This window comes from Sciurus vulgaris (genome assembly GCF_902686455.1).
Source record: "Sciurus vulgaris genome assembly, chromosome: 6".
Lineage (NCBI taxonomy): Eukaryota > Metazoa > Chordata > Mammalia > Rodentia > Sciuridae > Sciurus > Sciurus vulgaris.
In genome coordinates this window covers 169,048,763-169,064,501 of record NC_136466.1, presented here as the reverse complement: position 1 = coordinate 169,064,501, position 15,739 = coordinate 169,048,763, and the positions used below count along the sequence as shown (strand labels likewise).

The 15,739-nt window shown below is 46.4% G+C and overlaps 1 protein-coding gene across 4 annotated transcripts in view; it reads left to right on the top strand.

Annotated features, from left to right (window-relative positions):
• The first annotated feature begins 229 nt into the window (after positions 1-229).
• Positions 230-15,739, top strand: part of ADAMTS16 (ADAM metallopeptidase with thrombospondin type 1 motif 16) — a 137,110-nt gene continuing 121,600 nt past the window's right edge. For 3 of the 4 annotated variants that reach the window (XM_079144921.1, XM_079144920.1, XM_079144918.1), the window contains exons 1-3: positions 230-518; positions 636-741; positions 7,217-7,542. In XM_079144921.1, coding sequence (XP_079001047.1) covers positions 399-518; positions 636-741; positions 7,217-7,542 — 552 coding nt within the window. In that variant the 5' untranslated portion in view covers positions 230-398. The remainder of the gene's footprint in view (positions 519-635; positions 742-7,216; positions 7,543-15,739) is intronic. The other variant, XM_079144919.1, reaches the window with a different exon arrangement.

The following is a 15,739-nucleotide window of genomic DNA, read 5'->3' as shown; positions in this document are numbered from 1 at the left end:
GCAGCCCAAGCCTGACCTCAGTCCTGCGACCCAAGAGCAGGTCGCCCGCGCTCAACGGGGCGGTCCAACCTACTGGGTCCTCTTACCCTGTTCTGCCCGCTCCTCCTCTTCGCTCCCCCCCTCCGTCCTCCCCTCCCCTCCCCTCCTCCCAGGCTCTCCCACGGCTCGGGCGGGTGCTCAGTCGCCCTCGCTGCTGCGGCTGCCACTCCGCCCCCCCCCCCCCCCCGCACTGCGCGGAGGCGCAGTAATAACCCCGGCGCGGGCGCTGGAGTGGCGTGTGGAATCCTGAGCTCCAGCCGGGGTCGGGTCTTCTCTGCACGCTTGCCCACTGGCTGGCTGCTGCCCGGCTGCTGCTGCGGACCATTCAGTGACTCGCCCTCGCGGCCGAGCGCCCCTGGATGAAGCCCTGCGAACAGTACTCAGGGGCGCAGTGCCAGCTTGCACCGGACGGCAGGGCTATGAGGGTCGCAGGCTGCGAGGTTCTCTGGGTGCTGCTGCTGGTGCACGTCTGTGTGCAGGTGAGTCCAGTGCGCTTCTGCCCACGCACGGTAACGGTGCGTCCTGACAGCTGGAGACGCGTGCTCCCCGGGGCTCCTCTCCCGCAATCACCGCGATCTCACCGAGGTGTTTTCCAGCAGGCACCTGCGTGCGCGACTGGACCCGCAGCTGCAGCCGCTGGAAGCCCGGGCGTCCCGCATCTTCCCCCTCCCGCGGAGGGGCCCGGCGGGATGGAGACCGGCGGTAAGTCGGCGAGGTGGGGCTTCTAATCCTCGCAATATAGCTCGAAAGCCCCACCGCTGGTCTATGAGCTGCTGCGAATGTTCCTAACTCAACTCTGCTTTTAAGATGATTCGTTGCGCGCGCTCACGAGTGGACTTCCACCAATAATTATATTGACGGTTTGCCAGAGTTATATTATGAAAAAGACAAGGAAATGCATTTTACTTTTAGAAAATTAGAGGAGCTTAGGAAGAATCTAGACCAATGTATGAGTTAATGTATTCGTTATTGATGTACACATCAAAGTCACGCAAGAGCTTCTCGCTCCCCTCCCTCTCCTCTCCCTCCTCCTTTCCTCCTCCTCGTTTTGTTTCACCAGAGTCTCCCTCTATATTCGACTGTCAGAGGAGGAGACAAAAGGCTGTCATTTTTCCACAGTGATTGCGATTTGAGTATCAAAGTTAACGCTTTTCAAGGACTGGGTCACAATGGAAGAACAATAGTGAGTGGAAGGGCTAATTATCTCATCGTGATGTCATCGGCAATGTTCCTGTTCTGTGCCATGATTTGTGGGGAAGGGAATCTGATCCTTCTGCAATGTGTGGTTGGCTTCTGCCGCTTACAAGTGGCTTTTGCAGCATCTGAGTGGAATGGGTCTGTGTCGTGCCATCCCATCAGATAAATGAGAAAGCAGATGTGTGGCTGGTTTCTAGCTGGTTTCTCTCTGTGCCCCATGTGATGGCAGTTACTGAATGTTACTTTTCCACAGTGAATTGCATTGGTCTTTAGAGAAAGAACTAGGTTTGATTATTTCAATGTATTCTTAGAAAACCTAGGAAAGTAGAGTTAATGATTACAAATTCTTCCATGCAGTTTCTTCATCTTGATTAAAATAACAACAAAGGTTTAATATATGCATTAGCTGTTGAAATTCTCTCCTACTGCATGAATATGTGAATTCTGTGTAGTATATAAAGTGATAAATGACAGTTGGTTGCTCCACTATGGGCCCTTTTGAACACCACCAGAGGGCGCTAGATACAAATAATATAAAATGCTTAAAAATCACTTTGTACTTAAGGAGAAAGTTAATTCTGTGTTTAAAACTTCCTTCTGTGGTCACCCTTATTTCCTTTAATGCTTCTACAACACGATCATATTAGAAGTCCATGGTCCACCTTCACACGTTTCAAGATTTTTGTAAAGACTACTAGTTTTACAATAAAATCATGAAAATTCCAGAGGGACTCAGAACATTTTTAGAGTACTTTATAGCATTTATGACATTTTATTTAATGCAAGAACATTATAGATAGAGAACTACTCACAAAGAAAAGCCTGGACGTCCTGCTCAGAGCTTGGGCTTCCTGACCTTTCCTGTGAGCAGATGCTGGGGGCGGCTCTCGCCACCCTTTCAGCAGGTAGCATGAGCACAGTGTGACGTGACAGCCATTCACCTAACTGGGTCAGAACCTGAAGCAGGTGTGAGCCATCGTCAGGAAGGTTCTGGCTTCGGAGACACACCACACCGCCCCACCCCTCCAGGTGCTTCAGCTCCTTAATTGGGCATCAGTGGACAGTGTCCACGCCTCCAGAGGAGAGACCGCTCAGCCGTGCTCCCTGCTTGGTCTGGAGTAGCAGAGCTACAGTGAACTTCCTGTGACCTTGGTATCAGCTCACTGGGGGATGTCCAGGTTCCCAAGATACACGTTGATGTTGAAATAACTATTTGGGATCCTGAGTTTTGTTGAAAGGAGCAATTCCAGCTGCCATTGCACCTGTTTCTGGGTGTCGGAGCCATCTCACAGCGGAGAGCAAGCCGTGGCTGTCATTGAGGCCGTAAGGGGCCCACTCCATTTTCAGACTGATAAGAAGCACAGCACTTGAAGCGTTTTTGTTGTTGATTCAAATTAATTTTAATTCCTTAATGGGAGACTTAAAAGCTCTTTCCTACAAATTTACCTTTGCAGTAAAAGTTCTGGCTCCTGTTGAAACCAAAGACACATCACAGATTGTTAACTTTTTAATGTCCAAAGTAAGTTTGGCTTCCAGGCCAAGGTTTAGAAGTTTTTTAGGACTTGCTTCCACTGGACATGGAAGATGTGTTTGTGTGTGTCTGTTTCAAGTTTATAATGGTTTGCATTCAGACATTTACGTGCCAGGAGACGGGGCAGTTTCTTTGAGGTTGGCCCTGCTGCTAGCTTGTAAATGTTTAACAACAGGCCTCCAGGGGAGGGAAGGCAGCCTCTGGGACTCCAATCATACATTGGATTGGATTCCTGTGGTATAAATACTCCCATCACTGCCAATTTACAGCCACCAGGGTGATGTCATTGAACACAGGGGAGGAAGCAAAGTGCCCAGCCAGCTCCCTGGAGCTGCTACCTGTTGGCCCCACACACTTGCCAGGGGGTCTACACCTGCCTGCTACCCATGTGGTCTTTTCTAAACTGGCCCCTTCTAGACTTAAGCTGTGGTCAATAAATCCTCTTGAAGTCAAGTAGTTCAGTGTACCAAGTGGAACGGCGATCCACAAAAGTTTTTCTTATTAAAATCGTCTGCATAGACAAGGTCTTGTTTAAGGATTGCAGAGAGCAGGAATCTCACTATGTTTTAAAGGCATCACAAGCCGCTGTCTGGGGGAATCATAGTCCTAGAGCAGAAGCACAGGGTGTCAGCGCCAGCATTTGGCCCATGACCCTTCCCCTGGCTTCTTTCCCAACCGTATGAGGGGAGATAACCTGCTCAGCTAGTTCACTCTCTGAACTCTGGTTTATATCCACTGACTCATAACTGAGCACATATTTGATTCTAAGTGCTGGTCTCTTGATCACAGCAGGGCTATTCAACCTTGGCTGTAGTGGCATCCTGTTCCGGGAGGCCACCCCATCATTGCAGGATGCTTAGCAACAGCCCTGGGTCTGCTCTGCCAGCACCCAGGAGCATTCTCCTCCCTCTCTCACCTCCCCTGATAACCAAAAGTCTCCAGGCAGTGCCATGTGCCCCAAGGGGCAGGAGTCTCCTCAACTGAGCATCACGGGACAGAATTGGGAGGAGGCCCTCCCAGCAGGCCCTTCTTCCTCTCCAGGAAGGACAGTGATGGATGAAGGGAGAGCAGCTGGGGTCTTGGCCAGCACATGCCAGTTCTGAGGGCAGTGGCTGCCATGGTGAGGATTTTGTCAGCTGATTGTTAAAAATTAAAACATGTAAAAATCATAGTGACATGAAGCGTATTGAAAGCAGTTAAGGACTCAGGTCCCCTCACTTTCTAGTGTTCTGCATGTTGCTGATGCTGTGCTTCCAAGGCCATTTGCACCTTGCGTCTGTGTGGTGGACACAGTGCTGGACTCTTCACAGTGCTGGACTACCCAGTCCCTTCCTGATTCTATGCCAGCACTACCATGTTGGTCATTGAAATCAGTGTGGCAGGTGTTTGCACCAGGGACACTGGACAGTGCCACACATTCCGCCTCTCTCCTCGGGCAGCTTGTCCAACACTGCTCAGCGAAACACCGTGCATTCTTGTGAACAAGGTCCCTCAGTCGTTATTGTGCAAGACAAATATGTCCTCTTCTAGAATGAAGGATAGATATCAGTTGCCCTGCAAAATAAAGGTGGCTTGTGTCACTGGGGAGCAACTGACTTTCAGTCTGTTTGTGACCTCTTCATATGTAGTACAGTCTGCTGACGAGGCATGGTTTGAAGCCACCCCATGGGCTTCCTGTCCTCACTCCACTGCCCCTGAAGGAGGGGGAAGGGCCAGTGGCAAATGGAGAGCTGTCCCCTGAGAGGCCAGGTGGGTGGGAGGCCTTAACACATGACATGGCCCAGGCTTTCCTGGAACCCAGAAGCCCAGGGTGAGCATGACGGAGTCTCCCTGAGAGGCGAGCGCTTTGAGCAGATGCAGGCCACACAGCTGCTCCTCCTCTCTGAGTGGCACCCAGAGCAGACTGCAGACTTCACTTCACCAGAAGTGCCAACCCCTGTCCCCTTCTTCTCCACCATGACCAGCATTTTCATCAGTTTCGTATGATTTCTCATTTTTCTAATTAAAACACCACATGTTGCCGATGCATTTTACTCCGTCAGACATGAGTTACCTGTTCCACGCAGAGCAGTGGTTAGTTGTCAGGGGGTCACCGAGAACCTGCTGCCTCTCCAACCACAAGGCGCTCCCCACCCAGCTGGGTAGGCTCAGAGAGCTTGTTCATAACACGGGGCCAGAACAGACCTGTGTGGCCCAGCAAAGCTCAGCTTGGCTCTGGACTCAAAAGAGTCGTGAGCAAGCTCTTGACCTGGGGAAGAGGGAAGCTGGGGACAGAGGACCTGCCCCCGCCCTCTGAACCCCGCCTGCCTGGCTTGGCGCCCTCACCCTGCCCTGGACTCCGGCAGCAGGCTCTCTGGGCTGTGCTCTGCCATCCATCCCTGGCCTTCTCTGCCTCTCCCAGACCCAACACACACCTTTACTCCCAGCGCCCTGCTCCCATGTAACCACTCAGTCACCTATCGGGACTGAGCAGGAACAGGACGAGCCTACTCTGAAATTTAACTATGAGGAAAATCTTACCCCTACCAAAAATATTTCTTAAATATTGTTGACTTACAACCAAATTCCACTTTACAGAAGTAGGTTGAGGGTTTATCTTATGATTCGAAAAAGCATGTCCAACTAAGGCCAAAGCAGAGAAGAGCCAGGTTCTGAAGCATCTGCCAGAGCAGCCTCCTGAGAGCATATGTTACTCGCAGAGGGGAGACGCATTCCTGGAATATGAGAGCTGGGTTATGTCACACAAACAAGAGGAACTGCATTGTGAGTCTGCAGGACTGTCCACCTGGCTGCTGGCTAGATTCCTCTGGCCTGCCCTGGTGCTGAGCCCACATTTAGTGGAAGGCCTCACACCATGCTGAAGTGTTAGGGTGCGTGTGCGTGTGTGTGTGTGTGTGTGTGTGTGTGTGTGTGTAGGAAACATGCAGAAGCGGAAGCCAGCCCTTTCCTAGAGTGTCCAGACCCCAAGCTCGCTCAGCTGGAGGTGCACGTGCCATGAGCTTCACCCACTGTACCCGTCATCTTGGATGTGAGACACCTGTGAAACTTAAATGGAGCCACAGATATACCATGCATGGTAATTCAGGAATAATCATTGTTTTTAGGGTCTTATTCTTTTGAGAAAAGTAATAGACAAATGGTCAGAGCATTTGAATATGTGTAAATTGACCCAAGTGCATTAAAATAGGTAGGATAAAAACTCCAGATTATTACTTCCATTATTACAATTTTAATGCACCTGTGTGTATTTATAATTGAAAGATTGAGACTTAATGGGGTCAATAATCAAAAGATATAAAACAAGCTAACAAATCAGTAACCAAAACATGTTATGATTCGACCTTGACAAAGGTGCCTTTGCATGGCCTACGCCTCCAGATCTTAGCTGAGAACATGTTGTGCAGCAAGATCTGCCCCCAAGGGTGAGGCCCATCCCTTCCCTCCCACCCTCCGGGAAACAACAGCCCCTTGGACTCTGGAGGCAGCCATGGTACTGTTAATGGCATTGATAAAAGGAGAGGCCCTGGCTTCCTGGAGAGAGAGGAGTCACCTGGAGAAGACCCTGGGAGTCACAGGGGATCCCCTCTTTCTTCTGCAGAAGGGGCCACAGCCTGGGGTGATCACTGGGAGATGCCTGTGACCGTGATCCTGAAGTCCTGTATGCACGTCCAGAAATCTGCTGGCATCTTTGGGATTTCTTCTGCTTTTTAAAAAGAACTAATTAATTTGAATATGGTTTTAACTGGTGCAGTATAAATGGCAGTGGGAGAAGAGCTAATCTCTGACAGGCAGAGGAGTGTTCCCCAGGGAGCAGGAGGGGAAGCCAGGCCAGGCGGCGGTCCATGAGCTCCCAGTGGGAGCAGATGCCCGTGCCCGCCTTTCAGAACAAGCATCTGGCTGACCTGGAGCACATCTTCACTCTGCATTTTCTCCTGCATTATTAAATAATTAAGCAGCAAAGAATGCCCATCATTATTCCCTTTACAGTTAATTTTCTGAAAAATTATGATATTTTAAGGTAAATTTTCTTGTTAGGTCAATGAAGATGCTCATAAGAAAACAATATGAATAAACAATGGTTCAGAGTTGTAAAAATGATTACATGTGACAGTTTCCCTGGCAACAGAATTCAGGAGATTCCATCCTAAAATATCAAGTTTGGTCTTAAATGGTTCATAATACATTTCCCTTTTTAAATGTCATAGAATGTTCTGCATTGGTAATAAGACATTATGGGGGTAGTAGTGATTCACCTAAAAGCGGCTTTAAGATTCTCCCTTTGAACTCACTCTCCTTTAACCAGCATTTTGTCTTGGGAATGGGAAGGAGTTGGATTTTCCTCCATCATTTCTCATGGTGAAAATGGTAAGGTGGATTTATACTCTAAGACTTCACAGTTCTTTCCAAAACCCTGAAATTACTCAGCTTCTGCTGCTCCTCTGATTTCAGAGTATGACCTGGTGTCTGCCTTTGAGGTTGACAGCAGAGGAGACTATGTGTCCCATGACATCTTGCATCACCAGCGGCGGCGAAGAGCGGTGGCCCAGCAGGGAGGCGACTCTCTGCACCTCCGGCTGAAGGGCTTCAGGCATGACTTCCAAGTGGACTTGAAAGCTTCCAGCCACCTGGTAGCTCCTGGGTTCACAGTACAGACATGGGGGAAGGGGGGCACCAAGGCCCTGCAGGCCTTCCCTCCTGAGGACTTCTGCTTCTACCAAGGCTCCCTGAGGTCCCACAGAAACTCCGCCGTGGCCCTGTCAACCTGCCGAGGTTTGGTGAGTATGACAGTTCTTGCCACCAGGACTGAGGCGTGGGTGACAGTGGGTGAGAAGGAGGGGTACCACCAGCCATGTCCCTCAGAATGGCCTTGCCTGTCCTTCTGCCACTGTGGTGCAGACATCTGTGAACGGCAGAGGAAACTGCCCAATCAGACTCTCTGAAATCTCCTGCAGGCCTCACCTGGTGTTGCCCTAGCGTGCTTCTGCAGGGACACGGGTTTTTGAAAATGTTCATTCAACTTGCAGCCAGGTCTGTGTAAACCAACCTTGTAGGAAGACTTTTACTTAGTTTAAGAGCTCATTGTGGAAACAGGAGAAATGTCTTAATCTGACTGTGTTTGTTTGATTGGCTGTCTCAGTCAGTCGTTTGATGTTTGAGACTTAGAACTTTCTTCTGTTGTTCTGATGATGGTGACATACTTGAGAATCAGGGCATTTACCAAGGGCAATACTGGCCACATCAAGTCCCACTGTCTGAATATCTGACGGAGACACTGCACACAGTTTGTGTGTCTCCTGTGTTGCTCTTTGCAGAGACCCTAGAGTGAGGAGCACGTGGCCAGCCTGAGACTCCCCCTGCATCCCTGGAGTCTGCTCAAGCTGAAATCTGGATGTATTCTCTCTTACTGTCCTCAAAACGTTTCCATTTTGAGGAAAAAAATTCTAGGAGTTACCTATATAATTGGCTACAAATTAATCTCAGGCACAGATTAACAAAACACCAACTGAAGTCTGGCACGGTTGCTCCTACATATAATCTCAGCAGCTTGAGAGGCCGAAGCAGGAGAATTCCAAGTTCTAAGCCTGCCTCAGCAACTTAATCAGACCCTGTCTCAAAATAAAAAGTGCTAGGGATGTAGCTTAGTGGTTAAGTGCCCCTGGATTAAATCCCCAGGCCCAAACAAACAAACACCACTTCAAGAGCAGAGTGAAATGTTGTGATCAGAACAGGTTGGACACATGGGCTTCTGGAAATCAACTGTAGCTCTGGAAAATGCTTCCAGTCTGTCTTTCCTTTCCTCCTAAGAAAGAGGGACTTTCAGACCCCACAACTCCTGAGGACTTGTGTGTGTGTGTGTGTGTGTGTGTGTGTGTGTGTGTGTGTGAAGGCATTGAATGTCAAAGTCACCTCGGTAACCACTCCTTAAACAGCTGCACATATAAACAAATGCTGAGTTGTGTAAAATACTTTAGAATATTAGCATTCTACTCCTCAGAGGAATCGGGTGTGAATCCATCTATTTCTGCTCTCGTCTCTCGTTTATAAAGGCTTTGACTTTGGGATGTACAGAGCAGGTGTTCGGGTGGGGTGATTTCCAGTCTTGTCTAGCATGAAGACCACATGGCTGGTTCTTCCACATCCTTCCTCAAATCAGGTCTTCCTTTATTGAGTGTTTAGTGAGTTTTTTCATCACTACTACCGAAAGACCCAACAAGTACAACTTTAGAGGAGGAAGTTTATTTGGCACTCACAATTTTAGAGGTCTTGGTACATAGACGGCCAACTCCATAGCTCTGGGCCCAGGGTGAGGCAGGACATCTTGGAGGAAGGGTGTGGAGAAGGAAAGCAGCTCAAGACGTGGCCTTGGGGAAGCAGAGAGAGCTCCACTCACCGTGACAAAATACAGATCCCAGAAGCATGTGAGAGGGACCCACCTCCTCCAGCCACACTATCTGCCTACAGCTACCACCCGGTTAAGCCTACCAGTGGATTCGTCCACTGATGAGGTTTAGGCTCTCAGAACCAAATCATTGTACTTCTAAATTTTGTCAGATTGTCTCACACATGAGCCTTCTGAGACACCTCGTAGACAAACCACAACGTGGAGTGAGACTCTTCATGTAATGCACAAAGTTAAGTATCTATTCCTTGGTTTTCTTTCACAAAGATTTAAACCAGAAAGGAAAGCCATGGAGTGGGAAGGTGGAACATGCCTTTCCAATTTCGGCAAGGCTGGCTTTGTTTCTAGGGATTGGGCGGTGTTTGCCATCAGCCAGCAGGGATGGAGGCCCTCTGACGACCCTGGGTCTCCGAAGCCAGGCCCTCCCATGGTAGTTGAGTTATGCCGTGGACTTTGTCCCATGCATCAAGTTGGCTGGCAGCAGCTTGAGATTTCTGGCTCTCTTTGAACATGATGGGAGTTAACAGCAGAAGTTGTAAGTGTGCAGATAAAAAGTGAAAAAGAACAGAAAGAAAAGGCTCCTCTAGGCAGTAAACAATGGAATCTGATATTGTGCCTAGGGAATAGAAATTCATATGCTTTCACCATTAATCTTCCAAATACATAAACTCCGCTTGCCTGATGGTTTGTCCATCGATGGTCCTTGCAAACATGACCTCAGCTGGCCTTTAGAGTGAGAGGTTTGGGGGCACTTGCCCTAAGATAGGACAAACCAAAGGCATTTTTAGGGGAAAAGGAAGAATTAAAAGCCTCCTCTTTAGCCAGACGGTAAGAACACTGATGGGCTCCTCGGGTTGGCAAGTCTGTCACTTCTCTCCTGGTGGGGTTGTCCCATCCCTCATCTGTCAGATCTTTAGCATGTGAAGAACAGGAGAGGATGGCTCTCCCTTGTTGTCCTTTGGGGATCTTCAGGTTCTAATCCAAGTCTCCCCAGATCTCAGTTGAGAAGATGGGGATGAAGAAGAGGAGGAACAGGAGGAGGCTGGGCACGTCCTCCACCACGGAGCTGCCTGCAGCCCGAGGTCGAGACTTCCTCAGAGTCTCTAATTGGAATTCACTGGCCCCACTCCCTAGTGGGAGCAGGAATCAGTAGAGCATTTTGCTGTGCTCTTGATGTCAGGCAAGGGCGTGCTGCCTGACGTGTGTAGGAGTTAACACGTGGCCTCAGGTTTGCAAATGGAAAAGGCTGCACAGTACTGTCAACCCCAGGGAGACAATGCTGCAGATCCACATGGGGCTCCTAGGAAGGGACAGGGAGATGCTGCCTGTTGATTGCAGGTGAGAAGTGGATCTAGGGCTTTCCGCACAAGCAGAGAGGGTCCTCCTGTCTCTTCACAGGTTTGTTTCTGGAAGTATTTGGTTCTGTGCAGGGGTTGAGTTTGTGGCATCCAAAGACCATTGACTGGACAAGCTGGCTTCTGTTGCTCTTGTCCACTCTTGAAAACTGGAGTGGCTGGTGGAGGCTTTTCTCGACAGACAGCTTCATACGTTGTTATGTCATACCCGGGGGTGGCCAGGTTCTAGCTAATTCTGTTTTCACGGGGCAGCTTGGCAGAGCCCAGGAGAAACACAGGAGAACAGGATCCCATGTTGCGGGGAGTGCTCCCCGTTCTCCCAGTTTGACCTTCAGACTGAGAGTATCACTTCCAGGTTTCCAGTCTGTCGCCTAAGAGTGTGGCATTTTGTGTTGTAGCCCACCTTTGTGAGACAGCACACCTTCCACAGCAATAGAAAGCTTGTTCCCCTGGTCCTCAGATTCTGAGTTTGGGAACATTTTCTGAGTTGTCCTCTTGTCCTCTTGGTTGTATTCTCTTTGTAGCAAAGAAATATTCGTAAAGAAGAAAAGCAGAACTAAAACAAACATTTTACTTTAGATTTGTGTTGACAAAAATGATGTGAATAGTGAACGGTGTTCAGAACTGTGTCCCTGGAGCCTGCCAGACCTGAGGCCAAAGAGACAAGGGCTGATGGGAGGGGAGGTGCAGGGGGACTTTCTCTCCCAGGTACTTGCACAGAGGAGGCAGGGAAGACCAGGAGGACCAACAGGGTGAGCCTCGCCTGGTGGCACTTGGAGTGGTGCACAACCCAAGTCCAAACCCAGTCCTCAGGTTAGAGCTGGGACACAGGAGGAGTCCCAAGCATCCTGGGGAAGATCCCTAACATCCACCAAACTATGTAATTCTTGATAACACCACCCCGATTGAGGGATTAGTATTTGTACATTAATCAAATACTATACCAAGTAAGATCTGTATACCCGACCACCACGTATCTTGATTCAAAATACTAGTTAGCAATAAACATGATCTTTTTAAGAAGAGAATATCTGTTATACGTACATCTCTACCAAACTGACAGTGCGTGTCTCTTGTAATCAACTCATGATCACATAAATGTATTCTAATGCCTAGACAGAATAAAGATCATTTTAAAGGGGAAAAAGGAAGTACCAAAAGTCCTGTTTCATTTAGACAAGGAAAAATATTGAACAGATAGACCTCGTGGCCTAGAGATAGTGACGATGATACAGCCACAGTGATACTCACTTGTTGAAAGTCTGTGCCAAATAATTTGCTATCAGCCTCACATTTGTTACCTCACTTAACCTGATGATAAGTCAAAGAAATAAACACTACTTTCTCTAAAAGTAAGCTTATCAAGATATAATTAACCTAATACAGAGTTCCATGCCTTTGATATGTACAAGTCAGCAGGTTTTAGTACAATCAGAGTTGTGCAGCTCTCACCAGAATTTAATTTTAGATGTTTACATTACCCTAGAAATAAAACCCTAGAGTTCATCCCCATTTACCCAAATTCTCCAACTCCTGAAGCTCCTCACCACCCACCAGCCCACTCTCTGTAGAGTTTCTGATCTGGCCATTCATTGTGAGAAGCACATGACCTGTGGTTCTTTGGTGGCTAGCTTCCTTTCTTAGCATGATATTCTCACACCCCATCCGTGCTGTGGAATGTACCACTGCTTTATTTATTTGTATTTCTAAATCATAATCCATTGCATACTTATAACACATATCTATTTCATTCCTTATCAGTCAATAGGCACTACTGTTTGTTCTCATTTTTCCATGATGAATAATGCTAGTGTGAACATTTGTGAACAAGTTTGCATGTGGACATGTGTCTTCATACCTAGAAGTATAATTCCTGGGTCACATGGAATCTCTGTACTTAACATTTTGTACGTAGCATTTTGAGGAACTGTCAAACTGTTTGCTGTATCATTTTACATTCCCCCAGTGAATGAGGGTTCCAATCTCACCACATTCTTTCTGACTTATTATTGTCCAACTTTTCTATTTTCGCCATCCTAGTAATTATGAAGTGGTATTTCAAGGTGGTTTCAATTTTTGGATAAAGATTAGAGATTATTGATTTGGTAAACACATCACTGAATATTGCTGATGAGTCAGAACACCACATACACACCAAGCTACACCAAGCCCATATTTACTTACAGGCTGGGAACAAGGGACAAGTGAAGCCTAGGACTCACAATAAGCTGGACCCTGAGGCTCTGCAAGCTACCCAGGGAGGTTGGAGTCTTGGTTTTGACTGCACATGCATGACTAGCAATATAGTTAAAGGATCCTGGCAAGTAGCACACCCTGGTTTTCATACCCTGCTGACTATAATGCACAATGTAGAGGCACCGAAACACTTTCTGTTTCACGGTGGGAGATCTGGAGCTGAGTTTGGGTTGTCCCCACCAGTTCCCTATCTCAAGATGTTTTGTTCCCAGCAAATTGTACAGATATTATTGGGAATGATGAGGAATGAAGTGGGATGGATGAGATTGATCCAGAGTCACCCAGAGACCTTTCTTGTGTTGGTTGACAGTGTTTTGTTTTGTTTTTTGCTTTTGGGGGGAAGGGGATGCACTTTGAATTTGTCATACTACTGCCTTCTGACTTCCATTGTTGCTGATATAAGTCTGCTGTTTATCTCATTGTGATTTCCTTGTACATAGTTATTATTCTCTTGATGCTTTCAAGTTTTGCTCTTTGTCTTTCACATTTTTATTATGATGTTATAGGTGTGAGTATCTTTATGTTTATTCTCCTTGGATTTAGCTGCACTTTCTTAATGTGTAGATTAATATTTTTCACCAACTGAGAAGATATTCAGCCATTGTTTCTTCAGTAGTTTTTTGTCTCTTCCTGTCTCTGGTCTTCATTGATACTTACAATATGAAAGTATTGATATGCTTAGTGATATTACTTGTTTGTTGAGATTCTGCACATTTTTCTTTTATTTTTTCCTCTGTGTTCTTTGGATTGAATCACCTTTATTAATTTATATTCAAGTTTGATGATTTTCCCCTTGCAATTCAAATCTATTATATCAAGTCCCTGTAGTAAATGTATCATTTAATATATTGTACTTTTCCACTCCAGAATTTGTATTTAGTTCTTTTTTATATTTCTCTTTATTTGTATTCTCCATTTTATGAAACATTATCATTACGTGTTTCTTTTTTTCTTTTAAAATAAATTTGCACTGTATGTATTTAAGATATGAACATGATGGTTTGATGTTCATTCATATAATGAAATAATTACTACAGGCATACAGATTAATCTCTCTTGCACTTTCCATGATACCTATGTGTTTGTATGTCCGGCAGGGGGAGAGCACTTCAATATACAATACAGTATCATTATATGCAGTCCTTATTCTATATGTTAGTGATTGATTCTTACTCATTTTTGCATAAGTTATGTCCTTTGACCAATTTGTCCCCATTTTGTCTTCTTCCCTGCCCTTGGTAATCAGTATTCTACTTTTTCTATGTATTCAGCTTTTTTTTTTTTTTTTTTTTTAAGATTTCACATTCAAGTTAAATCATGCTGTATTTGTCTTTCTGTGTTCAACTCATTTCTGTTAGCATAACATCCTCCAGATTCATCCAGGTTCATTACAAATGGCAGGATCTCCTTTTAGTTTCTCACAACAAAAATGGCCATTATTTTTGATGATGTCCTTGGGCAAAATCTCCCTACATTCTGTTCCAAAAAATGCTGCCCCTATAAGTGGGCACCTTGTTATTCCAGCTTGTGGAAAACCTCTGTGGCACAGGATTGCAGCTGTCACTGGTGGAGTGGCCTATTTTTCCCACTGCAGCACTCCTCCTCTGTGAGTGGAGCTCTGATAGAGACGGCAGCCCATTATCTGCTTTGCTTCCGAGTCTGAAATCTCCACCCTGCAAGTGAGCTGGAGTGAAGTGTACAAGGACTCATTATTCTTGGCCTGCTGAGCTGGGAATAGAGTTTGCACCGTGAGTAGGGGCTTCTTGAAAGAAGGGAAAGTAGTCCTTCTGGCCATGCCTGCCTGAAATTGAGCTCTTGCAGTATGGAACTGAGGGGATGAACTTGGGAGACTTGTCATTCCTGATGTAAAAATGTAGCCCTAGAATGGGAGTTGGGGGAGGGGAGAAATTGAGATCCCTTGTCTTTGTGGCTTCATATGCCTGGAATAGAATTTTTGTCACACTGAGCTGGAGGCAGGGTGAGGGTATAAGTAGAGAATGGTTCAAATGCTTCCCAACTTCATCATTCTTTTCAAGAGTTGCTAGATTATATTCAACAGTTGTTTCTCCATATGTTATGCCTTTGGGGTGATTCTCAGACATTGTAAATGGTGTGTGTGTGTGTGTGTGTGTGTGTGTGTGAGATTTTTCAGCAGTTTCACTGGGGAAAGGTGCTGCCACACTCCTCACACTGCCACTCGGAAAGTCGGGCTCCACTAGATGTGATTATTAGCACATTTTATAGATTATTACCTAAAACCCTTTTTTTATCCTTAATTTAAGGATGATTCTGAAGCTCGCTATAAAGGAGCAGGTGATGGGCCTACTTAGTCTGACCCCAGGCCAAGACTTTGAAACCACAATGCTTGGATTCCCTTTCATCAGGAGACTGACATTGCCCTACAGGGACTTGGTGGCTCCTGCACGTGAATTTCCACAGAATCCTCACTGAGCTCTCTCCATGGTGCAGGCCTTGGCATCTGGTTTCCACCTGGTGCCATCTTCCTCAGCACCTACCCATTTTGTTCTTGGCATCCCCATTTGCAGTACATCAGGGGCCCCAGTGGTGATACCTGGGGCTTCAATTTATAATAGGTCTGCTTTTTGATACCATACTGTGAACTGATCATTAAAAAAAATTATTCTACTTTGTGCCACCAAGTTTTTGTCAGATGCAAACCGAAATTCATTTTTTTTCTTGCAACGAGTGATTGTGTGAATGATTTACAGAGTCTTCACAACCTTTCTTTTGGAATAGACATGAATGTAAACTTACTTTTACGATCTGTTTCATTTGACCTTTTTCTGTGACTGCTACCAAACACTCTAAATTTTCTTTTGAAGGGCATATTTAAGAAATGAGTTAATCGCTAGGATTTTTGATAAAACTGCTTTTACAAACTCCATTACCCAATAGTTCTAAATGAGGTTTGCTTAATACTATTTTTCTGTTGACAGGATA